The 27,829-nt window shown below is 33.0% G+C and overlaps 6 protein-coding genes across 16 annotated transcripts; 3 read left to right on the forward strand and 3 right to left on the reverse strand.

Moving 5' to 3' along the window:
* Positions 1–32: 32 nt before the first annotated feature.
* On the reverse strand, positions 33–2,655 carry LOC138931879 (NADH dehydrogenase [ubiquinone] 1 alpha subcomplex assembly factor 2). 2 transcript variants are annotated; one of them, XM_070293107.1, is made up of 2 exons: positions 2,380–2,655; positions 33–670 (listed from the first exon to the last, which is right to left on the reverse strand). In XM_070293107.1, the coding sequence occupies exon 2, from the start codon at positions 660–662 to the stop codon at positions 192–194; it is 471 nt and encodes a 156-aa protein (XP_070149208.1). In that variant the 5' UTR covers positions 663–670; positions 2,380–2,655; the 3' UTR covers positions 33–191. The 2 variants fall into 2 exon arrangements, with proteins under 2 accessions (XP_070149208.1, XP_070149207.1); XM_070293106.1 differs by lacking the exon at positions 2,380–2,655 and adding an exon at positions 929–1,083 and having other exon boundaries at positions 35–670.
* Positions 1,432–16,288, forward strand: Slik (Sterile20-like kinase). Of its 9 annotated transcripts, none has more exons than XR_011446691.1 (15): positions 1,432–1,741; positions 3,855–4,477; positions 4,569–4,733; positions 4,871–5,069; positions 5,185–5,315; positions 5,406–5,729; positions 6,211–6,253; positions 6,727–6,785; positions 7,576–7,660; positions 7,744–7,907; positions 8,010–8,539; positions 8,657–9,195; positions 9,313–11,579; positions 12,111–13,886; positions 14,063–14,152. XR_011446691.1 is itself a non-coding variant. In XM_070293098.1 (15 exons), the coding sequence occupies exons 2-15, from the start codon at positions 4,319–4,321 to the stop codon at positions 14,068–14,070; spliced, it is 4,758 nt and encodes a 1,585-aa protein (XP_070149199.1). In that variant the 5' UTR covers positions 1,432–1,741; positions 3,855–4,318; the 3' UTR covers positions 14,071–14,149. The 9 variants fall into 9 exon arrangements, 7 of the variants coding, with proteins under 7 accessions (XP_070149199.1, XP_070149198.1, XP_070149192.1 ...); XR_011446690.1 differs by having other exon boundaries at positions 12,111–13,821; XM_070293098.1 differs by having other exon boundaries at positions 12,111–12,195; positions 14,063–14,149.
* Positions 16,289–16,953: 665 nt separating this feature from the next.
* Rpl26 (ribosomal protein L26) lies at positions 16,954–18,277 on the forward strand. 2 transcript variants are annotated; one of them, XM_070293111.1, is made up of 4 exons: positions 16,954–17,043; positions 17,327–17,505; positions 17,675–17,815; positions 18,093–18,277. In XM_070293111.1, the coding sequence occupies exons 2-4, from the start codon at positions 17,338–17,340 to the stop codon at positions 18,228–18,230; spliced, it is 447 nt and encodes a 148-aa protein (XP_070149212.1). In that variant the 5' UTR covers positions 16,954–17,043; positions 17,327–17,337; the 3' UTR covers positions 18,231–18,277. The 2 variants fall into 2 exon arrangements, with proteins under 2 accessions (XP_070149212.1, XP_070149213.1); XM_070293112.1 differs by lacking the exon at positions 16,954–17,043 and adding an exon at positions 17,048–17,110.
* Positions 18,274–20,219, reverse strand: LOC138931881 (protein lifeguard 4-like). Its single transcript, XM_070293109.1, has 6 exons — positions 19,942–20,219; positions 19,535–19,677; positions 19,269–19,377; positions 19,087–19,192; positions 18,850–19,001; positions 18,274–18,770 (listed from the first exon to the last, which is right to left on the reverse strand). The coding sequence occupies exons 2-6, from the start codon at positions 19,665–19,667 to the stop codon at positions 18,521–18,523; spliced, it is 750 nt and encodes a 249-aa protein (XP_070149210.1). The 5' UTR covers positions 19,668–19,677; positions 19,942–20,219; the 3' UTR covers positions 18,274–18,520.
* Positions 20,220–20,236: 17 nt separating this feature from the next.
* Positions 20,237–21,530, forward strand: Ytr (U4/U6.U5 small nuclear ribonucleoprotein 27 kDa protein yantar). Its single transcript, XM_070293110.1, has 4 exons — positions 20,237–20,345; positions 20,552–20,653; positions 20,719–20,885; positions 21,043–21,530. The coding sequence occupies exons 2-4, from the start codon at positions 20,553–20,555 to the stop codon at positions 21,237–21,239; spliced, it is 465 nt and encodes a 154-aa protein (XP_070149211.1). The 5' UTR covers positions 20,237–20,345; position 20,552; the 3' UTR covers positions 21,240–21,530.
* Positions 21,423–27,579, reverse strand: Fanci (Fanconi anemia complementation group I). Its single transcript, XM_070293108.1, has 22 exons — positions 27,383–27,579; positions 27,015–27,298; positions 26,787–26,954; positions 26,483–26,703; positions 26,133–26,329; positions 25,916–26,052; positions 25,622–25,842; positions 25,171–25,526; positions 24,961–25,087; positions 24,573–24,880; positions 24,289–24,480; positions 24,025–24,188; positions 23,789–23,965; positions 23,561–23,715; positions 23,279–23,475; positions 23,038–23,205; positions 22,755–22,929; positions 22,429–22,645; positions 22,268–22,340; positions 22,045–22,188; positions 21,843–21,941; positions 21,423–21,769 (listed from the first exon to the last, which is right to left on the reverse strand). The coding sequence occupies exons 1-22, from the start codon at positions 27,473–27,475 to the stop codon at positions 21,587–21,589; spliced, it is 4,056 nt and encodes a 1,351-aa protein (XP_070149209.1). The 5' UTR covers positions 27,476–27,579; the 3' UTR covers positions 21,423–21,586.
* Between the last annotated feature and the right edge of the window lie 250 nt (positions 27,580–27,829).

The following is a 27,829-nucleotide window of genomic DNA, read 5'->3' on the forward strand; positions in this document are numbered from 1 at the left end:
ATATTAAAAAATTGTTTTACATATATATTGTATATACACATATACCAGCTTTACAAGATCCATATTATGTAATATAATGATCTCTTAAAATATCCAATAATGTAAAGCTTTGTCAAATATTTATTTCATAACTATATAATAATTTAATTTTGCTCTAGGATTGTTGCTATATCCTAATTGATTTTCTGTTTTCAATACTTATATGAATCTTTTGGTACGTAATTGCTACCAAAATTTTTATACTCTTCATAAACTGGAAAATTTCCTGGATTGGAAGGTTGAGAAGCAGACTGTTGAATAGGAAGATCTTTAGAAGATTTTTCATCTTTGGAATAATTTTCTTCTAAAAGTTTTGCGGCATTCTTTTTCTTGGTCATCGCTAATCGATAGTTAGCTTCAACTTCTTCCCGCGTAGGTGGATCATTTCTACGATATCTTAACCAGGATTCCCATTCAGCTGGCAGTTCTTGATCAAAATCGTCTTTGTTTACCGGTACGAAATATCGAGGTGCTCTCGGTCGTCTGGAATTGCGAATATCCTCCTCGTAATATTTTGTGCCATAGTAATCTTCGCCCACTAATTTACGACGAGCGAATTGAGGCTTTAACGAAGACACAAAACTATTCCAAATCATTTTGATGACGCCGCGTTCTTTAGCCATATTATATACTGCGAAAGAAACAATATTTATACATATCCGTTTTATATAAATATAAAACATTTAAATATACATATAACATATTAAACATAATAAAATGTTAAAAATGGAGAAATATTGAAAATCTTAAAAATATAGACATAATTCGACAAGATTATAACCTCAAAACAATATTATTTAAATATAATTTTGAGCACACGATAAATGGCAATGGCTGTTTTGAACAAATTATAATTTTATATGTAATCAAAATCATCAAAAAATCTCACCGTTCGTTCGATACAAGCACAAATAACAGAATCACGACTTGTTTTTAGGTTAAATTATCCCGTATGTTTTTTTTGGGGGGGGGGGGGGGAAATAAACATAGACATGTAGGATATAGATATATATGTCTATGGAAATAAATTTCCAACATAGAACTTATATAATGAGTGCGTTCGAAAATCTTACTCGTAGGGTAGAATAGCTTTTAATTGATCGATAAGAGAACGAAAGGAGTAAAGATTTTTTTATTGTAATTGGACAATCGAACGCTATTTTTATTTTCCCTACGTCGATAATTTTTCTATGTACTTCGAGGTTACTAGATTTACTAGCGAAAAAATTTGGCCCGAATTGGACATATTGCTGTCATATGTCCAGAGAGAATTCTGATAGGCCCACGTCGTATTTATCACGACAGCCAAGATACGTCACTTCCAGCATGGTGAAGCAGTCAGCAGTGTATATATATAATGCATGAGCACGCGTGTGTGCGACGTGAGTGCAGTCACGTCAACGTGTTGGGTAAGAGTGGTGCTGAAAATGGCCGTGCATAGCTCCGCCGTAGAGTTTACCGATCTTCGCGGGAGATAGCTCCGCGTGTCGCGAACGGAGCGTATAAAATCGGACGCGCGTGTGCCGTAAATAGTGCGCGATTCTCCCGTTTCTCGATGGACGGTTCCCGTGAGACGAGACGCGCGACGTCAACCAGATAGCGGCTACATTCCGGCTGAATTTCGCAACGCGGCGGAGAGGAGGAAAGACGGTGTGTGTCGTGTTCGGGACCACCAGGCTAATCGTTTTATCGCGCGAAAGAGGTAAGCTGGTGTTCTTCGCACGAGACGTTTTTATTCCTCGTCCGGATTCGCCCTAGAAGTCGCGCGCATGTCACACGCCGACACGCGACATCGTAGGTCTGTTCTTTACTGGCTGCACCAGTTCAGAGCCCATCCTTCTCCTTCCAATAGGGACAGAAAAAGATAAACTCTCAACCAGTGCAGCCAGTTCAGCTGCAAAGAACAGACCCCGTGTCATCTCGGCGAAGTCGCCCGAAGCGAGAGCGGTATATACGGTCGTCTCGTTCTCTCTCTCTCTCTCTCTCTCTCTCTCTCTCTCTCTCTCTCTCTCTCTCTCTTTAGTTGCATCGAGCGGTCTGTTCCTCCTAACTGCACTTCTCTACACTTTGTGCGTTCAAAATCAGATTACCTACGTATATTCGTATTTTGGAGAGAAGGGGATTGTATAGGTAGGTAGGTAGGTGGACAGGTAGGCACGGAGAAGGTGTAGCTGGTGAAGAAATTCGTAAGTTTTACGCGCAGGATTATACGATAGACGTCATAGTTTCACGCGACGCAAATCTTGCCTCTCGACTATCTCTCGCTGTCATCTGTCAAGCGTCGTGCCGATTTTCAATCGCGTGTATCAGGGCGTGTTCGTGCGAGATTTAACTACTTACGGATAATACGCGCGAATAATAGAGCGAAACAGGATTTTCGAGAATTGAGGGTCGAACGGCAATTCTTGTACGGATCGGGGCGACACTGACGTTAACGACGTGACCTACGGTTACTTGTCAAAATTGTGTCGACCCGCGTGACCGAGCGTCAACACCTGTCGACGTCTCGTATCCCATCTCTCTTTCCTCGTTTCTCCCTCTCGCTGGTCATCGCTCGCCTCGTTCGTTCGCTTTTCTTCTTATCGTTCTTTTCTTACGCTGCCACGCTCGCTATACAGACGGATCTCGCGCGATAAATCAGCGCGAGATGCAAACGCGGACGAAAGCAGAGACGGCGCTATCGATCAGAAGAAGCGACGACGACGGTGGCGGATCGTAATCGCCGTGCTAAAGAGGATTATCGTCGAAGCAGAACGCATGCTTCGTTACGTGCCCGCTTTTCCACGTATTAGCGTGCGATACTGCAACGGTATTAACGCCTAATCGAATTTTCCGTTTCCCCGACGAGCCGATCCGGGGGATGTTTTGTAAGCCCTGCCCACGCGAAATGCTTTTACGAGTAAGGAGATATTCTGCAATCGTTTGTCGTTGCGCGTCACTTTTTTTCCTCTTGAAAGGAAATCGTGGAAGATGTGAAATATGTTGGCGTCTCGTTCCGTTTTTTTTTTTTTTTTTTTTTTAATCTGATTAAATGATATTTTTCTATTCGTTAACACGAGGCCAAAATGTAGAGGAAGAATGGCAAATTACTCTGATCTGGAAAAAAAAATGTCAATTTAAAGTAGTAGAAATTTAAATTTTTATTTCACTATTGTAAAATTACTAGAGAAGCGTTTGTATTCTTCGTTATCTGTATGTTGACAATACCCACTGCATTACAGATAGTCATTTTTTTTTTTTTTAAGCTTATCAATGATATCTGAGTTTTCTCTAGCTCTGGTTATCTCTTATTTCTATCATTTATAACATATGTGTACATATGTATTATATTTCTCATATAATGGATTGTTCCAATAGATTGATATGATTGTTTGTTGAAAGAACTTTAAACGCGCGTTTTTATTACAATTTTGTATTTGATTTCCACTTCTAAACCAATATAAAGAGAGAGAGATCTTATGGATGGAATGTTGTTCTCTCTCTATTGACTATGTCCTAGTTTTCTCCATCACTGGAATTTCTACAACATTCACTATTTTCAAACTGTTAGAAGCACAAAAATACATTATTGTTATGCGTTATATTAAATATATAACTTTTTATTCAATAACTAAATTATGTTTTATATATATATATATATATATATATATATATATATATATAATTAAATATATACAATATATAACGAATATATACTTTGACCCTAAAATGAATTAAATACCAAGTTATGTTGTCAAGTTATGAATTAAAATAGTCGATATTATATAAACAAAAGGATGATTAATGAGATAATGTATTATATTTTTCTGTTCCAGAACACTTGATTTCAATATACATTGCATATATAATTATCGAAGAGCAATGGGTCGCATTCATCTTATTTGTGCTCAAAGCAGTTTGCATCTAACAATAATCAATTAAAAAGTGTGGTTTAGAATTTACAAAAATGCGGGAGTGGTGTGGCACGGTCCCCTGGTATCCAGCAGGGATCTGAAACAAATACCTATGTTTAAAGGACTCTTGATACAATAAATATCAAAATAATGTGGACTGTATAAAGTAATACATTGTTTTAAATGTACTGCTTATTACAACGCTGAAAAATAATAGTTATTAAGCTCTTTTGAGTATTGAGCAAAGTAACGTTTCACGAATTTAATACACATGTGTTAATAGCTACATTTTGTACAGTCAAAGAATATTTTGCATTCAAATTGTAATAATAAAAGTTCAATTTTTGAGTGTATGTGCAAATATATCAAACATTGTAACTGCCAAAATGTCATTCTTATCGAATCTGAAGAAAGCATTCCACTTTGGTGGTAATGATGCAAAAAAGAAGAAGCTGTATAACAATATTAAAATGGATTGTAATCCGGAAGAGTTTTGGGAAATGGTGGGTGAATTAGGCGATGGTGCATTTGGTAAAGTTTATAAGGTAATATATCGCGTAAAGAAATTCTACTTTAAAGGTGATTATTCTATCCAGTTTATATATTTCTAAACAATTGTTATATTGTTTATTGCAGGCACAGAACAGGCAGTCCAACCAGCTTGCCGCTGCAAAAATGTGCGCATTAGAGGGAGAAGATGATCTTAGCGATTTTATGATTGAGATAGATATTTTATCAGAATGCAAACATCCTAATATTGTTGAATTACATGAAGCCTATTTCATTGAAGGAAAATTATGGGTATGTTCTTTTTTTTGTGATAATGGTTTTATAACAGTCATAGTGGAAGTTAATAAATTGGAAAATTATTTCTATGATATAATTAAATGATTAATTACTATGAAATAGTAAGTAAAAAGTGAAATGTTTTCATATAGATGTTAATCGAATATTGTGACGGGGGTGCTGTGGATTCCATAATGGTCGAGCTGGAAAAAGCGCTAACTGAAATGCAAATAGCATACATTTGTCAGCATATGACTAAAGGTCTTGCTTTCCTACATAAATCCAAAGTTATACACAGGGATTTAAAGGCAGGAAATGTTTTATTGACTATGGCAGGAGGTGTTAAATTAGGTAAATATATGTCTCAACTTTAATAAATACTTTTAATAATATATCTTTTATTTATTGCTGCTGTGTATGTGCATTTTAAACAAATATATAACGAGATTTTTGTCTTTGAGTGTAGCTGATTTTGGAGTATCTGCAAAGAACAAACATACTTTACAGAAGCATGATACATTTATTGGCACTCCTTATTGGATGGCACCTGAAGTTGTCTTATGTGAAACATTTAGAGATAATCCTTATGATTTTAAAGTAGGTGATATATAGTCATATATATATATATATAAATGTATTTTTTATTCTTTACTCTAATTTCAACATGATACTTTTTCGATTATTTAGGTGGACATCTGGTCTCTTGGTATAACTCTGATAGAGTTTGCACAAATGGAGCCACCGAACCACGAAATGTCGCCGATGCGAGTGCTACTTAAAATACAAAAAAGCGATCCGCCGAAATTGGATCAACCCGGGAAATGGAGTAAGGAATTTAATGATTTTATTGCTAAAGCACTTATAAAGGATCCGACCTCACGACCTACAGCTGACGATTTGTTAAAACATCCATTCATAAGCCGAAATTTAGATCCAAAACCTATCAGGGATTTGTTGCTTGAATATAAGGCGGATGTTGTTGAAGAAGAGCTCGTAGACGAGGAGGCGGAGGTAGGATTTATTTCTTACCATATATTTTATTTTAAATTCTTCATGTACATGTTAATTATGCAGATCATAATTTGATTAATGATAAATTAATAAGTACAAATTCATAGAATTAAATAACATGATTATATTTATATTCAAAAAATACAAATTATATCCATAAATATTCTTTTATATGAATTAAACACATTTGCCTTATATATAAAGAAGAAGAAATATTTTAACATAGTATTTTTACATATCTTGATTTATACCATAGTTGCATTAAAATTACATAAACTGGATATATATTTTGATATCAAAATTTCAACATGTGTGAAAAGAATTTATTTTAGTACAAGAAGAGTTCGTGTCTTAATGTAATAGCATGGGTAGATATCCACACACATTTCATAATTTAAATAGATATACATTACATATACAAGTTTCTGACAATGCAGAATTAACATGTATTACACATTGTTACATGCTTCCGTTATTATAGAAGGCCAAAAAAACGAAAAAACACAGAGAACAATATCAACGAATTGGTAAGCTGCTTCTGGGTGAAGCATATATGTGTCTCATTTACCGTTTATACAATGGAATATAAATTGTTAAAATGTTGATCAGATATTGTGTCGATTAAAACCACTATTCCCGCGAACAATACTTCTAAAAAATTAAGAGCATAATTTATAGTTTGATGGTTTATAAGTTAGAAATTTTTAAATATGAAATGAGAAGATGATACGAGATTGTTTGTATTTATATGCAACTGATATGCATGATGTAATCTTAGTTAAATATATAAATATTGCAGTAATAATGGTTGCAATAATAATGCATGCATTTAAAGTTAAATTCTGATATATCGTAAATTTTATTGTTTTCTTCGATCATGAGGAATAAGTGGTTAAAAGTGTCTGTAGAAGAGTATTGATAGTAGAACATCTTCTATATGTATAAAATATATATTGGTGTGATCAGAATGAATGTATTTGTGATAATTGTAATTACTTTGGCTGTGCATGCGGTTCTCCTGGCCCTTGCCAGCCTCATTACCCCAATGTATGTCAGGTTAGTAGCTTGCACTGTTGCATTCTGTGCGCTAACAGGATTGATTAATCCTGCGAGACCTACATAATATACAAACAAACAAAATCATATATATTACATAATATAAAAATATAAATATTTTACACAGCTTTCATGTTATAGGCTGTTTTCTCTGAGACTATTAAAAAATATAAGGAATAGCAATCAAAATTTTTTGGCGATGTTTTAAGGTTTATTATGGAATAAAAGAGATGTTGGGTTGAAAGTTTCAAATAGTATTATAAATAAGATATAAAATATTTACTTTTCGATAATTATATCTTAATATTTTTATATATGATAAGAACTTATGTAAGAAAACATATCAAGTTTTATTTTAAAAAACAAGGGAGAATATTGGAAGATTTGTATGTGGCACTATATTTTATTTACCCTATGAAAGACTTCAATATTAATATACTAAAAAAGAATTTTGTTATTTGTATAATAGTTTCTATAAGAAAGCAGCTTGTGATTTATATAGGTCATATCCTATATATTATATGCAGCATGAAATAATATTATACTTTATATCTTCCTTTTTTTTAATGCTCTATCTATCGTTATATTTTTTATATATAAAAATAATAACCAACTTATAATTATGATCTGTAGTATTGATTTCGATTTTTATCTGTATATTTTTAGTTACATGTTATTTTTAATATCTCATTATTAGTAGTGATATGGAAATTAAATTATTAAAAATTGAAAAAGATTTTGTTTTATTTGTTATATTCATGTATAAATCACATATACATTAATGTTTCAGGAGCAGCGCACGTCTCAGCTTCCTCTGGAGCTGGATCAAATCACAGATGACTCCGCTCCTACGCGTCTTGATGCTGAAATTAAGAGTTAGCATTTTACAAAATTTTATCCTATACTTCATAGACACAACATTGCAAAATATACTAACAATTTTTTTTTCGTTTCCTAGTTGCTGACAAAGAAAATCTCGTGGCATTACCTGCACCTACGAAGAAAGAAGAAAGTAATAAGCGTGAGATGAACCGTGATGGTGAGAAAGAGGACAAAAATAAGAGATTACGTAAGGCTGAATCTAAAGAGAACATACAGCCTCCACCTGCCGAGAAAAAACAGGTATTTGATATAATTGATTAGTTCATTAGATAATAACTCATTGTATCCTTACATTTGAAGAATATCAAGAATGTTAATATCATGTATAAATTATTTGTCCAGGCACCTAAGCCGCCAAGTGAAACAAGCGAGCGTAGATTATCTCGAGATAAAGGGCCGGCGCCTCCTCCACCACCTATGCGTCAAGATAGCGAAGAAAAGAAAAAGAAGGATGTCGAAGAAAGAGAAAACATTTCGAAAGATGTCGAAAAGATCGTGAACCGAACGGATAAACAGAAATCTGCCGAAGACAAATCGCAAATTAATAAGTTATCGCAAAATGAAAAGACGGTGGATCAGCAAGTGACAAACATTAAAGAACAAAGAAACTTGGAAACTGAAGATCGGATGCAAAATGAATTGGATGGTTCCGGGAAAATAAAAAAAGCTGAAAATGAAGATAATGTTAAACTGTTCGATAATATAAGAAGATTTGAAAATCAGCAGAAGTTAATAAATAGCAAATCGAGTCCCGCTTCGAAAAAGCAAATGGGAATAAATGAAAAACGCAAATCAGCACCTGTAAAGCCAGAAATGATTGAAGATTTGTCGAAAATAATATATAAGCAATCATCTTTAGAAAATAAGGATAGGTAAGTATTTTTATTTAATTATTTATTTTTTATTTATAGTGCACATTTAAACTCGAATACTGAAATGGAATTGAAAGGAAACTTTTTATCTTAAAATAAAAATATTTTAATTTTTAGGATAAAAAATAAATTATTATCCGTTGATGATGTAACGAATTACAATCTGCAATCTCAAGAGAAAGAAGATTATAAGAGTTTGGAAGAAAAACGGAAATCCGTCGGAGAGAAACTAAACGCTGTATTGGAGAAACGATTGTCTATGGATTCTGGAAAAAGAATAAACGATGGTTCTATGGAAACATTGAAGCATACATCTGCTGTCACATCGACGGTTCTAGCGGAGAAGAATAACGTTAAGGCTAATTCTACAGAGGATATTAAGACACAGTTTGATCTAACAAAGACTGAGAATGCGACCGTGAAAAGCCGCAGCGTGGGATCATCCAGAAACGATTCCTTGGAGAACTTCTCGGACGAGTTACACGTTAAAGTGGATGATAATAGCACAGAACACGAGCGAAAAGATGCAGTGAGCGACGATAAGAGTTTGGAGAAACAAGATTCGGGAATTAACGTGTCAGTAATTACGTCGACGCCGCTGAAAAGTAGAAGCGGTTCGAGAAGAAGCAGCGGAGACAATATAGTCGTTATTACTGGTAAAAATAATTATCAATCTCGAATAGATAAATTTTATCTTTACCTTTTATCTATATCTTTATCTATAAATTTATCTATACCTTTTTTCTACTTATGTTGTATTACTCACGTTGCAGGAAAAAATCAACCCGAGCAAGAAGTACGCTTAAACACTTCGACTGTCCGTATTACTGCAGACTCGCCGGACATGTCGAATAGCCTAGCGAGTAACATAAGTCAGGTTACCGTCGTAACGACGCATCCACCCGTGCTGGTGGACGCACCCTTAACGACGACAACATCAACGACGACGACGACGACAACGACGCCTCTTCCGCGTCGCACTTCACCGACGTCGGAAGTCGTTATCGTTGCCAACGAAATGAACAAGACTCAGGTGAATGACAATTCCATTGTCGACGATGACGCATTTCCTAGTCTGGATAGTCTGGAATATACGCCGCAAGAACAGCCTATCGTACTTACTGACGTGTCCAAGAGGATTGGTAAAAAGTTAGATGAGTCAGAAGTGATTATAGTGAGCCCAATTGTGGACGAGTTGCAAGATACCAGTCACGTCTCCGTAGTTACGGTGGGCGATGATAAGGAACAAGTAAAGGACTCTTCGATATCCAAGAAGCATAACGTTATTCGTACCGGTTCTTCTCACAGTGATTTGAGCTCGAATGAGAGATCGAGCTTGAAAAGCGATAGCGGAGACGAGAGCAGCAAAGTAATGATCGCCGGTACGACTATAGAACCTTCGGAAATGGACAACTACGAGAGAAACGGAGCGAAGAAGATGAACGGATTGATTAAGAATGAGATCATTCCGCATCACGTTGATGATAGAATCGTGAAGACGGTTAAGCCGAAGGAGATCAACGTCAAGAGTTTTGGTAAGGAAAAACGAGTCTCTCCGGATAGCTTCGAAGGTTCCAGGTCTCAGAGCGATTCCAGTTCTATAAGATCGCACACCCCGAGCAAGAGCATCGATCGTTCTGACGCCGAATCCATCTCGACGACGATCAGTCAGGATAGCAGAGAATCGAACAAGGAAAATCGCTTGAATCAAGCTCAGCACACGGAAGTTGACGAGGAGGTCGTTCTGCGTCGTAAGCCCGATTACAATCGCGAAATATCTCGACCGACCAGAACAAAGGAGGATATACAGATGATGAATTTGAAAAAGAAAACGAGGAAACGCACGAGAAAGTTCGAGATTGACGGTGTCGTGATGACGACGACGACTTCGAAGGTGATATACGGCGACGATGAAAACGGCAAGGTGTACGACGATCAGATATTCAGGAAGCAAGAGCTGAGGGAATTAAAGATGCTGCAGAAAATGGAGCAGAAGCAATTCCAGGACTTGGCACAGAAAGCTCAGTTCAACAAGGATCAGCAAGAGAAGCGGTTTGAACAGGAACGGCAACTCTTGGAACGTAACGCTGAAGCGGATTTAGAAGCGCTTGCCAGACAACAGAGACAGCAGATCGAGCGGGCCGAGGCGCAGCAGGAAGTCGATCTACGACTGGCGTCCAAGAAAATTCGTAGCGAGCAAGAGAGGGAGCTCAAGCAGTTCCGAGAGGGTCTGAAACAAGAATTGAGATTATTGAAGCAAGAGATAGACTTGATGCCAAAGGATAAGCGGAAGAGTGCGTTTAAGATACGAAAGGAGAAACTTGAAGCAGAGCACGAGGAACGAGAGAAGCTCTTCTTGGAGAAGCTCAATGAGAGTCACGAGATGTCGCTGAGGCGATTGTCGGATAGTCATCGCGAAAAGATCGCGTTAATGGAACGGCAATTCTTGCAGCAGAAACAGCAATTGATGCGTGGCAGGGAGGCGGCCATCTGGGAGCAGGAGGAACGGCAGATACACGAGCGGCAACAATTACTCAAGAAACAGCTCAAGGATATATTCTTCCTGCAGAGACATCAGATGCTCATACGGCATGAGAAAGAGCTGGAACAGATGAAGCGAATGAATCAGAGAAAGGAGGAAGAGTTGATCAAGCGGCAAACGGTGGAACGTAGAAATCTGCCTAAGCGTATTCGCAATGAAATGAAGGCGCGCGAGATGATGTTCCGCGAATCGATGAGGATTTCGATGTCGTCCGTGCTCGCGCCGGATCCCGACGCCGAGCGGGAGAAACTGAAAAAGTTTCAGGAGAACGAGAAGAAGAGATACAGAGCGGAGCAACAGAGATTTGAACTGAAACATTCCAGGCAGCTCGAGGAAGTAAGGGCCCAGAGCGATGCCACAATCAAAGAACTGGAGCAATTGCAGAACGAAAAGCGAAAAATGCTGATGGAACACGAGACATTAAAGTTGAAGGAACAGGAGGAGGCTTACGGCAAAGAAATTCGTGAGTGGAAAGCGCAACTTAAGCCCCGAAAGCAGGTAAATATTGGGCAAATCTCGGATAAATGGACAAAAATTGTCCCAAGTTTGACGTTTTATCGATGTTTTTCTTGGATGCAAAAATTGATCTTTGATAGCCTTTGGTAGTGTAATTGCTTTTGAATTTTCTATCGATTCAGCGATGTGCTTCACTTTCAAAATAATTTTTTTAATTTTATTTTATGCATCTATAACAGTGTGTGAAAATTTAGTTGGAAGGTCGGCGCAAACCGACGCAACGTCGTAAAGTAACCGAGAGCCGAGATATGGGCGCAAATTCAATTGTTTGATTGATTGATTGTTTCTTGTAATAAATGTCTGCTTCTGCATCCAGCGTCGCTTTGCGCGGAGCTTTTAATTTGCATGACTAATCATTAATAAAATAAAAGTCACTGTAAATAATTAAAAACAATTAGAGAAAGCGGGAGAAAAAGAAAATATACGATATAGAATTTGCAGTTTAAATATTTTAAACGCAACAAAATATCGAACACTATAAGTCTGAAATAAGTCTTGATGTACCTGTTATAGAAGATAGAAGCTGATCTGGCGACTGAAATGGAAGCATTGGAAAAGCTCTACCAAGACTATTTGCCTTCTTCTGGTTTTCTTAGTGGTCTCTCTTTTCCCTTTTTCGACTACTCTAAAACCGTAATTTCCGACACTTGGAAGAGATCTCCACGCTTACCGCGCTCCACTCCCACCTCTCCGTCTTTCACTATACCCAGGGTGTCGCTAAAAATTAGTGCTTCGGATGCAAGCACCTACACGTCGAACGGCACGCTCTCACGAAGTCATTCTAGACCGGACTTAGTCCCGCCTTTTCGTAAATTGTACCCGTTTTAAATCATCCTCCTAATATTTTCGTATAGGCAAAATATTTTAAGCATATATACATGCATGTTATATATGTGTATACAAATCGATGTTTCTTCTTTTTGCGTTTTTTTCAAAGGTATAGAGTAACATTTTTCAAGTTTATTATGCATATATATATATAGATTTCCAGCTTCTACAAATGGCTTCATTTCCATGTGTTATTTGCATGCATTTAACGCATCAGTGTATGTATGTCCTTACATATCCCTGGTCTAAAATTAAAAAATTCATGGTTTGGTAAGGGAAAACATTCTTTAAATCATCTACATTTCGAAACATATCACATTCTTATATAACTTTCTTTCAAACATTTATAAAATTTCCATGTTTATATAACATATACTTTCCCTTGAATAACCATAGAAAAATAATCTGCTATATTCATTGGTGCCTTTAATAATAATGCCATAGATCGGCGGATATAGAGATTAGATGTAGTATATATACATATTTTTTATGTATGAAATACAAAACGTTATTAATATAACTTGAAAGATAAGTAACTAAATATATATGGTTTTTGTAAAAAAAACTTGTGGGATATATATATCGGGAGAAATCGTATTATATAATGGGGCAGATTAATTTATTCTTTGTGAATTACGGTTCCAAGAGTAGAAAAAAATATGCACAGTCAGACAGATAAAATTTTAATTTCTTGAGATCTGTACAACAAGTCGGATAAGATGTTAATTTCTCGAGATCTATGTAGAAAGTTTGAGTTTTGTTTGTATGTTAGTATTCTTGTTTTTTCTCTTTCTTTCTATTTTTATTTCATTTCCATTCAATGTGTAATTTTTGATCCATTTATAGTTTATAAAAAATCTATTGATAAAAGTGCTTGAAGGAAGGAAGGAGAAACACTATTAATAAATTTATGTATCTAATATATATTAAATATACAGATTTCAGTTGAAATTATTAACATGGGGGAATATTTATAAGAATAGAAATAACATAAAAAGAATAATACAACTCTCGTTGTGTGTATATACATTTTTAGAATTATATGTGAGAATTACATTTGTACAACATTGTAATTTCGTCCATGTATTTTGAATCACACACACATATCATAAATTATATTGTGCTTCATTATAAGCTTAAATGGTAAAAATATGGAAATAACAGGGTAAGTGTGTTTACGGTTTAGAATTAGCAAAATAAGGTGTCATGAGCGGTTTCCTTGATGGGTCCCATAACTGATTGTTTAATAGCATATACAATCAATTTTTTTTATTACAGTCCTCTTACTTAAATAATATACATATATGTGATCCTATAGAAAAATCCTAATGAAAAGTTAAAAAGAGATTCCACAAGTTTCGGATTCAAAGCTGTGTACAAAGTGTTAAGCCACAAGGTTAGTCCATAATATTGTTGTAAAGCATCGTTGGACCATGCTTCACAAGCGTCTGCAGCGATTCTGTAAATATAAAGATACTCGATTTTTGTTTCTGCACATTTATTCCCTTCTAGAGATTCATAAACACTATCATATATATTGCCAATTAGATGACACGAGAAAGATCTACACTCTATAATCCAATGTATACAAAATAAATACAAAATAAATCTCTTCTAATGTCTTTTTCACATTACAGAAACTTGAAGAACAGTTCGCGTTACAACTCGAGGAGCAAGAGGCGATTTATGGTCCTAGTGCGATACCGTTATGCTTGCCAGCCGATCTTCCAGACTTGACTCATCATACGACCGAGTCTACGCGTAGTTCGTTGTCTTCAGTAAGCGAGGGCTGAAGTTGAAGGCTTTTGAAATAAACGAGAAAACGTGTACAAAATTATGCACGTATGCGTGCGTGTGATCTTAATATGTCTAAACGTCATTGCAAAACTGAATAGTTAATACTTTTTTGCATATCGATTATCATTATGATTCATATATGTATATAATATCGCGATAACATGTTTTGGAACTGAATAATTTCTATCTAGATATGGCTATATTGTTTGTGTATATATATAGTCACCATAAAAATAACAGTAATGTCTAAATATTTCGAAAATTTTTACACGTTACACATTTATAATTCTTAGATGAAATTCAGTAATACTGCTCATCGCGCATAACTTGAATAATGAACGTACAATAAAAGTACTATTAAATTGCAAAATTACCAAAATAAGCATCGATTTTTTGCAATGATATGGAATTTCTGAAACATCTAAAGAGAAATATTTTGTAACTCATTGCTACGAAAGCCAGTTTACGCAATTTGATACTAGTAATATTTTATCCAAAACATATATCTGTATAAATTGTTATATATAATTTATATATCACGATATAGCGATATATACATTGATATACTTAAATTAATCCGCCCATATCTGATCTTGGAATCTTATTGCAACATGAAAGACACTAACATTGCTCACTCCATTGGGTATATAAAAAACATACCTTTGTATGTATTATATGACATAAAAGTTAACCGATGATAACTTTAAGGGAGGAGACTTATCGTTGTGTATGTATGTATGTTTATAGAGAATTTGTAATAATTTTACAGTTATATACAATCCACAGATACGTGGAATGTATATTTTCTATGTTTAACAAAAAAAAAAGATGATTATATCCTTGTATACCCTCCTATCAATTCAATTCGATTCGGTTGTGCTGTCGGAGCATATCGGAAATTTCTAATATTTGTTATGTGATTATACAATAACGGTAAATGGCAATACAGACCGCTCGACTTGTTTTAAATTATCACGATTTTAAGGTATTATCTACCTATACATAAAATCGCTGAATTATGTACATGGTATAAATTCATGTAATAATGTTAAGCTATAGTCACCATGTTCGGTTATAGTTACGTTATTTATAAAAAAAAGTTTATACTAGCAACGCGAGTATTCTACTTCAGACGAATATTTTAGTAAATATCTGTGAACCTGAATTACTTTGTTCCTTAAAGTTCCACTATTTCTCTCTAATATGGAGATTATATTATACGCTTGAAATTATATCGTATAAAATTGTATAAATGATAAAGCGTGATATTTTTAATTATATTTAAAAAATTATAGTATTCTATAAATATTTGATATCTTTATATAAAATATAATTTCAATTTATATAATTTTCTGAAACACAAATATGAAATACATATATCTAAATGCGTTCCTGAAAATGATATAAACCTGTTCGCAATAAAACTAAAAATTTGCGAAAAGGTTTCATATTAATTCTAAATACAATGCTCTATGAGAATAAATAATTATTCCTGTTTATAAGGAACAAAGTAATCTGAGATTTTACATTGCACTAAAAATCAAAGGATAACACCAAATATATATACATTGTACGTTTGCATGGTTGTGTAGCCTGATGACATTCTAGAGAATCTCTCTCATAATGCATACTTAAAACGAGCATGCGTGGCTAATGCAAGCTGTAGATAAAGAGTACTTGTATAAAAAGGAATATCTTTTTTTATTGTATAAATTATGCTACTCTACGACGTGGATCAGTTTTGCAATACCGGATGTCTCAGCGTCGAATATTTTCCTTTAAATCTTTTGATCGTCTTGAAAATCATTTCTTTTTTCAAAAAGAAAGTCGAGATTATATAAATAGACTTTACAATTTTAGTCTACAAGTATATATAGCCAAAGGAAGATGCACGGCAGAAATGAGACATTCTGCATATATTTGAGGAGTTTCGTGTATATAGAATTCTGATGAATCGTTTAAATATTAAGGAACTGTAATCTAGTATAAATACCATCGTGTTATAATGATCAATTAAGAAGCAGATTTCTTTGTCTTTCTTCAATAAATACTGTGTATATCTCTTTTATGCAACGAGAAGATTGATTTCGCGAAATATTATATCTTACTATTCCTACTGATCATTAAACAGTTTTATTAATATTAATTAATAATACTTCTTCATATATTAACGACAAATATGAAAGAATTAGAATTATTCATCATGTTAATTTATTTGTAAGAGTTTATATTGAAAATACATAAATTTCTCAAAAACTTATTGAATCTTATTGAATGTCATTAAAAATATTGTAAATAAAAAGTTTTGTATATGTATGTGTGTGTGTGTAACAATTGTTTCTTTAAATATATTAGGTTTCAGAAATTAAAAACTAGAGAAAAGTAAAATATTACCATATTTGCATATTTATTAATATAGAAAGTATTTAAACCATGTGAATATTTTAATTCCCTATGCATTATATAGTATGTATCATATCATTTTGAGTTTTAATGTAAATAGAACTTTTTAGAGAGAAAATACATGTGACATACGATATTTGTCAAATGAATTAAGAAATATCTTAATTGAATATCCCGCTTTGTCGGATTAATTCATATCTGTTCATATGAGAATCTTTAGGATCTTTTCAATCCGTGCGATAATCACTGATTGGTCCGTTCTCTCATATCCAACGAATCAAGCTCGTTTACGATTCGCGTTCTCTTCTTCGAATATCCATTGGTTCATTGGAAGCTTTGAAAGCCGGCCATTAGATACTTCATGAAATGTTTCTCATATTTTCTTTCCGGTTAACGCCGCAACATTGAACCATTGTCGGTGAGTGGAGAGAATGTTAATCGCGTGGCATCTGACTGAAATGATGAGAAATTGAGCATCATTTTATGTAAACGAGAATCTATAAAATCGTTATTAACATATTTTTCGTATATATGAAAAATCGTCAAGATATCTTTCGATTACCTTATATCGCACTCCGCATCATGCATAACCTGTCATTTCCTTGTAACACGTTTCATTCTGTATATTCTTGTCAATTGATATACCGAGTTTATATCTCAGTGAAAATCGAGTTTCTCACGATAATAAATCTGCATTGCAGGATCTACGAAGATGAAGTACAATCGGTTGGTGTCTTCCTCGCGTAGGAAGAACAGGAAGAGGCATTTCACAGCGCCTTCTCACATCAGACGGCGGCTTATGTCTGCTCCGCTGTCCAAGGAATTACGACAAAAATATAATGTGCGCTCGATGCCAATTCGCAAGGATGACGAAGTGCAGGTGAGTCCATCGTAATCCTAAAATTCAACCTGTTTTTCTCGTACTCTCTGTTCTAAATATTAAATCACCCTATTCAAAATAATATTTGTCAAAATGTTAACATTGAAGTACATATTAAACTTTATATATACATGTAGCATTAATATATTTAAATATATGTATTTCAAAGGTTGTACGTGGCCACTACAAGGGTCAACAAGTAGGAAAAGTTGTCCAAGTTTACAGGAAAAAGTTTGTCATATACATTGAGCGAATTCAACGTGAGAAGGCAAACAGTGCAAATGTATACGTCGGCATTGACCCTTCCAAGGTATGTATAATTGTAGTATAATTAATAAATGTATGTATATTAATAGATTTATATTTCTTCTAATACATTCATGATGAACTAAACCAAATCCATTCACATAGGATTAGATAAATAGTTTGACTTGTAAACTTTATGCAGGGTTTTCCTGTATATTTGTTAACAAATCTTGCTTGATCTAATCAATGCAGAAAATTGGCACTGATAATATAATTGTTTTCTTTAATTTTGTAAGTTTGTCTTTACATGTAGTTAATTTATTGTTACATTATTTTTTCAGACAGTTATTGTTAAGCTGAAAATGGACAAAGACCGTAAAAAAATTATTGATAGGCGAAGTAAAGGCAGATTGGCTGCATTAGGAAAAGACAAAGGCAAATATACAGAAGACGTGACAGCTGCTATGGAAACATCGTAAATTTTCCTTTGTTTATGTATAACAATAAAACAACAAAAAAAACAAAATTTTTAAATTTCACAGAAAATTCCTTGTATTTGACACTAAAATTTCTCTTACATATTTCATATAGAACCTAGAAATATATAATTAGATAAAAATATAAATTTATTTTAAATAGTAGAGAACTCTATCGCGCTCGCGCGTGTATATTATACAATAACTAGAATTACAGATTAACTTGTGCTTTTCACATAATGAATGTTCTCTATAAACAGTAATATGTAATACTTTTAATACTTTTATTTTTCTTATTGCTTTGAAATTGCAAGAGCTCGCAAAATATGTAAGAATAAATTGATGATGTCTAAATAAATATTAATTGTCGCCAAGATATATTCTTCAGGCGAAAGAGTCTGCATTATTGCTTGGGTGTCAAAAACAATAAATAGACAGAACAATAATGCACCTCCAATGCTTATGGCTAATTCCAGTGCAGTGCTATGAACAAAAATTTGTAAAAAACCACCGATCAAGAGGCACCAAAGTCCAATAAATAACCTGTAAAATAAGAAGAAAATATATAATTCTCTGAGGAATAAAAAATAAAGTCGTGCAAACACATAAAAGATACACTAACCCGAATCCCATAAATGAGAAGTCTCGTTTGGTTTGGAAAGTGTAAGCTGTCAAACCAAGTAAAACTGTCAATGTTATAAAGAGGGCTTCTAAGACAACTGTGGTGTCGTACATGGACACTACAACTCCCACAGTATACGCCTGTACCAATGTCTACAATTTTTAAAGTAAATTTTAATAAATGCTATATACATATATATAACAAAGTAAATGATAATCAGCCCTTCTTTATACTTACAAATGCGCTTAAAAGGATTAAATTAGCAGGATGATCCCTTCTTTTTATCAGCAGGCCAATTAAAATTCCCATTGTCAAGAAAAATGCTAAACCTATAGTCCATGGGCTAAATAACAAATAAATAAATTAATGCTTTTATATGTATATATAATTAAAGTAAATATTCAAAGAAAGTGTCTTACTTATCTTGTACATATAATTTCACACTTGAGCTCATGACAAATACCGAAGCTACCGCAACTGTCATTAAGAGTTGGATGCTTAACAAACCATAAACTTTCCGCAAGAAGCCTACGCAAATCATATTGTTATTTCATAATTAGTGGATATTAGATAGCACAATATTCTTAAATTATAAATAATTATATATTAAAATGTCAAAAGAAACATTTCACATTAAACATATGTCAATTTCAAATTCCTATATGCTAATGCAGTATACAATTACCCATTCGTATATTGATATCTGCATTGTGCACATTATTCCTATATGCAAAATCAGTTTGTATTTCATGTTGAGATTGTTCCTTGCCACCTCGTTCAACATCTTCCTCAACCAATATTAATGGTACAGTAGCCATTTTTATTTTCCTGAGGGTAAACAATTTGGAGTAACATTGACAAATTATATCATTTTCAAAGGGGAAATGACAATCGGATTTATATGCCTCATTAAATATTAGTCAAATAGATCAATAAACTTTAAGTACATACATATATATATATATATAATAGAGAAAGATTCCTTGAGAGAATCAAATTTTATAATGAATTTCTCTCTTTTTCAATATGTAACACAAACATGTCAGAAATTTTCTTAAAATGTCAATTGCACAGGACGCTTATAAGACACACCTTGATTTCTTTGGAAGCTAAAGAGCAAAACTGAAGTTGCCAAGTTGTATTTTCACTCTGCTTTAATAAGTGTCAATTATTTGACATCGTTATATGTAAAATCGATCAAATATGAAAACAGAGATACGTAATTTTATATGAAATGTTATGGCTGAATTCGGGGAATAGCGCTTACGCGCTAACAGAGGTGTGTTCGAAAATACCACTAATCTTTATTCAACTTTTAGTAAATAACAAGGATAAACGATGCTCGTGTGCACATGGGTGATGTCTTCGAACGCGCTCCTATGTATGACGTGTGACTACAGTGCCATCTGGAAAGAGTAAATTTGACAGGAAGAAGAGGGGAAGTTCAAACAAGTACTTTGTTTTTCTAAATTCGACGAAAGTAAGAATTGCAAAGAGTAAGTATAATTATTCTATTCACAGAGATGTAACTTATTAAATTCTTATAATCTTCATTAATACTTATTGCAAATATGTAATTTTTGAATTTATAACATGGATGTTTATAATAGGTCTGTTATAATAACCTCTTCAGTTTATAAGATCCATCTTTTAAAGTATATTGCTAATTATTTTATTCACGTTTCAAAAATTAATTTAACAGCATGGGACGAAGCCGTACACCATCGCCAGGAAGACGAAGAGATCGATCTCGAGATCGCGATAGGGATCGACGAAGGAGGCGATCGCGAGAGAGAAGACGAAGGTACCTGAAACAAAAATTTATAACATTCATAAAAAAAAACAATTATATTTTCCAATTATTTATAGATCTGTAGAACGAGACAGAGTGAAGTCAAGAGACAGAGATAGGGAACGAGAACGTGAAAGAGACAGACATAGAAGATCGTATACTAGATCCAGATCGAGAGAACGTGATAGATCAAAACATGGGTCAAAACCGAAACCTTCGACAAATGAACGACCCATTATCACAGGTATTATCACAAGATTATTCACTTAACATGGATACATTTGGAAAACAGTACCTTGCTATGCGATCTGTTTCAACTAAAGAAATCTATAAAATTATAAACTTGGATTATTAAGAGAAGTATATTCATTAAGATACTATAGAGTGTTTATATATTGTAGAAGCGGACCTTCAAGGCAAGACTCCGGAAGAACAAGAGATGATGAGAATTATGGGATTTTGCGATTTTGACACTACTAAAGGCAAGAAGGTGGATGGAAATGATGTAGGTGCTGTTCATGTTATTTTGAAAAGAAAATACAGGCAGTACATGAACAGAAAGGGTGGATTTAACAGACCTCTAGACTTTGTCGCATAATCCCTAATACAGTTTTAAGCGACAACCATCTTGTGAAATAGAGTGACATCATAAACTTTTTGAAGAGAAGAGAATGGGATAAGACTCTAATTCTATAATTAATGTGATAATTAACGAATTATCATATTTCATAAATGCAACATTATGTATAATAACAAGATATTTATACTTAATAAATGTATACTAATTATTTTATATTAATGGCTGAAATAGATGTGTGTAGCTCAAGACCTGTATAAAAACAACTTTATTAAATAATATCGCAAGAATATAATTTTATATATCAAAATAACTTAATTACATAAGATAAGACATATAATTCTAAGGCACTTATTGTTTTAGGATTTTTATGATCTTCTAGATCGTTTTGAAGGTGGTGATTTTGTAGAAGTTTCCATAGACACATTCATAGATACATTATTTATTCTAGATTGTTTTGAAGTTTGCAATTCTGTAGACGATTCCATAGACACATTATTTATATCTGCATTAGATGCATTTTGACTACGACGAGAATTTTGCGTATCCAGCTGTTTTGAGAAAAATATAATATAAAACTTAATACCAAGACTTTAAAGAATATTGAGCTCTTTATATTCTTACCATGCTTACATTCATTTTCTCTAATGCTTCTGTTAATTGCGTGTTCTTTATACGAAAATCTCGCGTTACACTATGTTTTATATAAGTCTCAAGTGGAACCTACAAAGTTAATGAACATGCATATATTGCAATTGCTTCTATTAAGATAGATTCATATTTTTTTTTCACTATGCTACATTAATTTCTTAAATACAATACATACGCCAGTCTTTTTGTCAAGTGATAAAACTTCTTTGTGAAATTGTTCAATTTCATATATCACACAAGGTATAATCTTAGTCTGTTTTAATATCTTATTTCTTCGCACATGTGAATCAGCTTTTGACTTTGATGCATTTTGACTTTCCTATATGTACAATATATATAAATGTATATTTAATTTTTATTGTATATGAGATTAAATTATACTTTTTACAGATAAATACCTCAGTATGTGTTATTAAATTATAAAATGCAGATTTTAATGGCTTTCCGGCCGATTGAATTACTTGAATAAATCTGAAATCGCATAAAAATTAAATAAAATTAGATATATAAAATTCACTATTTGTAATAATATACATGAAATCTGATATGTAAGTCTTACTTGACTGATTGGAATGCTGCGTTTTGCTTACTGGACTTTCCATAGAAATATTTTGTAAGATTGCTAAGTATGTTATACAAAATCTGTAAGTTTTTGAACATAAAGTCTGTGGATGGTCCTGGTTTAATAGCGACATTAGCTAATGTATAAAGTATTTGTATAATATGCGATAATTGTCTACATAAACTGCGTTCTTGCGTTCTCAGCTTTTCTTGATCTGTATATTTGAGAGGGGAGAGAGCGAAATGTTTTTTATATTATTATATTATATCAAAGAATATATATACATATGAAATCAAATAATACCAACACAAAATTAAACATACATGCTTCAAGATCTTCGCCAGGCGGACAGGTTATATTTTGCTCGGCCTTAAGTCGCATCAGTAACCAAGATACATTATCCAATTTCTCTTTTATCGAGCTATTTACCAAATTGTAAAGTTGTACCGCTGTATTTTCATGAATAATTCTCAATTTATTATTTTCTGATAGCTCAGCCTACATATAAATAATATCCAATAAAAAAGTTTTATATTCTCTCATATACAGTAACATATTGCATAAGATACATATTGCAAGAATATTATATATACTAATCATATATACCTGATCGATTTTACCCACTTTCTCGCACAATACAAAAGAGATATCAATTAATAATTCGCCATATTCTTTATTACGTTCTTCTATATATAACAGAATTTGGAAAATAGTTAAAGAAGCTTGAGGATCCATATCTTCTAATTGTGTAAATTTCATCATCGAGACGAATATCTTATAAAACAGATGATAATTTTTTATATCCTATTCAATTTTAATTTATAAGGTAATTGTAAAAGATACTAACTTCATCAGCATTTGTTTCATGAAAGTTGATCTCTTGTATCAGTTGATATATAATGTCCAACAATATGCCAAGTATCTTTTTAGAATTCTCTTCATGTTCTTCCTTTTCGCTAAAGAACGTCCGAAAACTTGCTCTTAAAGCAGCAATCATGTTCTCTAGTTGTGCATTAAGATTTTCTGATTGAGTTGGTCTAATAGCTGTAAAAAAATAATATTACATTTAATATATACAATATACATACGAGAGAAAATACTCTTCTTTATAGATACTTTAGATACTTACGAATAATAACATTAAGAAATTGCGACAATTCAGAAGTGAAGTACGTGCAAGTTAAGCAACATAATTCTTTGAAACATTCTAATGCTAATATAGTACCTTGTTCGTCTTCATCAAGCACTTTTTTTAAATCCAATACAATGTAATCATACAATAATCTACATATTAAAAAAAGATTTTAGAATTTACAAAAACATGAATATCTCACACATATTTACAAATATTTCTTACTTTCCAATGTCAAAGTAAATCTTCATGTGCTGTTCTTTATGTTTGCGTAAATTATATTCTGTCAAAAGTTTAACATTTTGTAAGATTTGCAGTAGTGTTCGCAAAATGTAATAGTAGAAATCAACATTCTCTATCAATACAGCTACTTGATCCGCAGTCGCCCAAGGAACGGATTTCCTATCATAATAAAATTATAATCAGATTTGTTGATTTGTATGTAATCGTAAGATACTTACAAATAGAAAAGCGATAGGCTCTTGTACACTGAAGACAGATCTAAAATGCTAGATAATAGCTTTATGTTTCTCAGTCGTCCAGCCGCTTTCTTTGCGGTCATATTATTTGTGTCATTTTGTGACTTTTTATTTTTACCTTCTCCTTTTTTAGCCTTTGATACACGCTACAAGGACAAAAATAAATTTTATATTCAACTATAAATATACACTATACTTTTATTATCTTTCATTTTATTATGTGTGTATATCGTATACTTTTATTACCTTGGTACATTCTACTACTCGCATATATCCTTTAAATAAACTTTTAACACTCTGTGCGGTATCTGTACAGTTTACGGACCATGCGCCGATCCTAAATGACATGAGAGCTTCATAAATTTTAATTGTTAATAAAACATTTTGCAATTTTTCTTGGTTCTTGGTGTGAGAGTTAGTTAAATCAAGCTTATCCTCCTAATGAAAGAGAGAAAGAATAGTTAGAAATTAAATAATTAAAAATATTTCAAATTTTATTAAATCTATATAATCTTCTCTGTTAAACTTACCAAATTTAAATCTTCTATGTTAAGTTGCGACATTCGCCTGCATAGAGATTCTAAAATCACAGCCAGCTCATCTACAAGGGTTGATTTTACTAGAGCCGATTTGATGTAAATCTTTTGCAGTATAAATGTTAATTCCGCGAGAGGTTCTTGCAATATAACTTCTTCCCCTTGTACAGCTGTACACAGTTCCAATTTAACTGGAACCAAAACATTCTCATCCGTTTCAAAGAACATTTTAAAATGCGGCAATAACATTTCCAATACATATTCCGCTATCTCGGTATTTGTCAATACAGCTTCATATAAACCTAGGCAATAAAATAAAAAATTGATAATTAAATATTTAATATAAAACAAAAAATGTATAATAACCTTTCATTTTATGTACCAGTGTATAAATGTAATCGAACTTCGCATTCATGAGTAAAACATCTTTTTAAAATGCCCAATATATCATAATATAAACTTCTATTGTAAGAAGATTTTGTTACTTGAGTGCCTCTCTCTAATGTTACCTACAAAAAAAAAGAATCTTATATAATAATTTTAAGCATTGTAAGTTTTGCAATAATAATTAATAAATGTGAATTAGTAAAACCTGAGTGAGAATGGATGCAGAACTTGTGCCGGTCGACGATGAATTGTTAATGTACTGACTCGAGCTCATCGCGAGACCGCTTAAAGAATGCATCTTCAAATTCTTTAACATTTCTAAAATCCCACTGACTGCCATTTGTCGATTTGCCGTACCCTTTCTGTAGAGAATCTTCCTCAATGTTATGATCAGATGTTCTCTTATGGTGACTGAGACTTTAATCAATGAAAAGATAGCAGAAACAATGAAAATAGCAACATCTCCGGGTATAAGTGAGATTTGATCAAGAAAAGTTATCAGAGAATCTTGATGGTCCAACATAAGAACTGTTAACTTCTGGCACATGTATGCTAAACAATCTATAAATAAACAATCGACATTAGTGATTGTTAATTCTTGCAAATTGCGATTAACGTATTATATTTTAAAATATTGGAATATTTAAAAACTATACCGGTATACTGAGAAATACATGATCCACCCGCGATTATCTTATCAAGCAACATTTGAAATATAGTCGCTACTGTTTCGTGATGTTTTCTCATGATCTTTTGAAGTATCTTCATACCAACTTGCCATAAAGGATGTGCACCAGTTTTTGACTTATTCTCCACAGTCATAAGAACAAATGCAAGATCCACAAGTCCTTTCAGCACTAAATGGCGATCCCTGTCACTACATATTAAAAAAAAAAAAAAAGAAAATTCGATATTAAATTATATCTGACATATTTACACTGCACATTTACCTTGTGTTGATGACATTTCCCATTATAGTCATAATACTACAAGAATCGGAAATTAGCTTTCTTAACCACGCGCTATTCTTTCGTCTATCGTCGCTTTCCTTTCGTTTGTTAATGATCATGCGTAGCATGTCGAAAATCTATAATGTATATATTAAGCCGATAACATTAAAAGTAGAAGTATTAAAATGTAGGAAAATTAATGTAATTGATTTATTACCTGATTCTCATCAATAGGAGCAACTGTGAGTAATACAGAGAGCATAAAAGGTTCTAATACAGCTTCAGGAACATGTATCACACTTTTGAAATATTTAATATAGTCTCTTATAAGCTGGTGATTCAATTGTGCCGCTTGATATATGTGATATAATACTGTACTTTCAATATCTTGGACTTCCTTGGGATTTATTATACCTGTAATTCAGCAATTAAAAATTAAAATTAATAAGATTAAAATAAAAACAGAGATGTGCATTAAATTAATTTTTATAAATTTTGATGATTAATTTTAATTTTTCTCGAGCTTTACATATATTTCAAGTTACTATATATATTGAACCTCCTTACCTATAGTCTCAAAGGAATCGATGCTGTCAGAATTAGCTTGCGAGAAACGTACTGTAAAATATCTTTGTAAGGCCTCCAAAAGAAGTTTACTGTCCTGATTAGTACATAATCTTAATGATTGATGCACGAAAGGAGGCATTTCCTCCAGAGGTATATTCTGCATTCTTGTGCAAAGCACTGTAATTACTGTAGTATGATCCTCCTTTTGTAAGCATATATCTCTTAAATAGAGAAAAGCCATCATTTTATTTACTATATGCATTTATATTTATTTTACTAACAAAATAAATCACAAGTATATTACCTGAACATTTTTGTCAATGAGGGCATTATCTCCGTATTCCATGCACTATTACATATATTATTAATGATAATAGACTTATATTTAAAACCAGAAACTTCACCATTCATATAATTGATATATTTCTCTTCTTCCAATACTTCCAACAGAACAGGTAGTAGATCTTTCCAGCTGAAAATCAATTTCTCATATAAATTTAATTAAGGATACGTAAGTCAATTTTTTATATACCTTCTAAAGTCATCGTCATTATTGCGAATACTGGCAAGACAAAAATCTACTAGTTTAATTAAATGCAATTTTGGATAGGTAGGGAAGTCTTCTACTATTCGAGTTACAATATCATTTGCGTAACTAATTGAAACTTTGGCTTTGCCTAAAGCTGTCAAGGCAGATTCTACCAATTTAAGTCTCTTTGAATATAATTTTTCCGACTCTGAGCACACTTGCAAGATCTCATCCAATATCTTGGAAATGGCTGGATCGCAAATTTCACTCGATATTAATTTTGTAAGCTAAAACAAATCGATAAAAGATCAACATTACTTCATATAAACGCAAATGATAAAACGCGCCTTGTGTTTCTGAAGCTTCTTTACCTCCTCGGTAGACGTTTCCTGCACGAATTCGCGTAGTTGCTTTCGATCTTTTTGATTAATCAAGCTATTAAGTTTTGCGCTCATCTTGATCATATGACATAAAGTGATAGTGCAATATCATATCTAATAAAAATCAGCTGATAAGCGTTTTTTCTTCCGATGTTCAACAATATTTCCCGCTCTTACGAATATGTGAATTTACCAATTTTACCAAAGAGAAGAAACTTGTTCGATCACTGCTGGATATAGAAAATTTCTAGAATCTTTGTCAAAATATGAAGAAAAGTTCCCTAGCCTCCGACAGCCAATCGGAGAATCCGAAATTTAAATGGAGAATTAAGGCCGATATTACATTTATCGTACGACAAACTAATGGTCGACGTATATACAAAGTCCAATATCCAATAGAAGAATTTCTTTTCTAGGGACTAAAATGTCATCGGTTAT

This window comes from Polyergus mexicanus, unplaced genomic scaffold (assembly GCF_030449975.1).
Source record: "Polyergus mexicanus isolate NDT 795.1 unplaced genomic scaffold, iyPolMexi1.0 SCAF_3, whole genome shotgun sequence".
Classification (NCBI taxonomy): domain Eukaryota; kingdom Metazoa; phylum Arthropoda; class Insecta; order Hymenoptera; family Formicidae; genus Polyergus; species Polyergus mexicanus.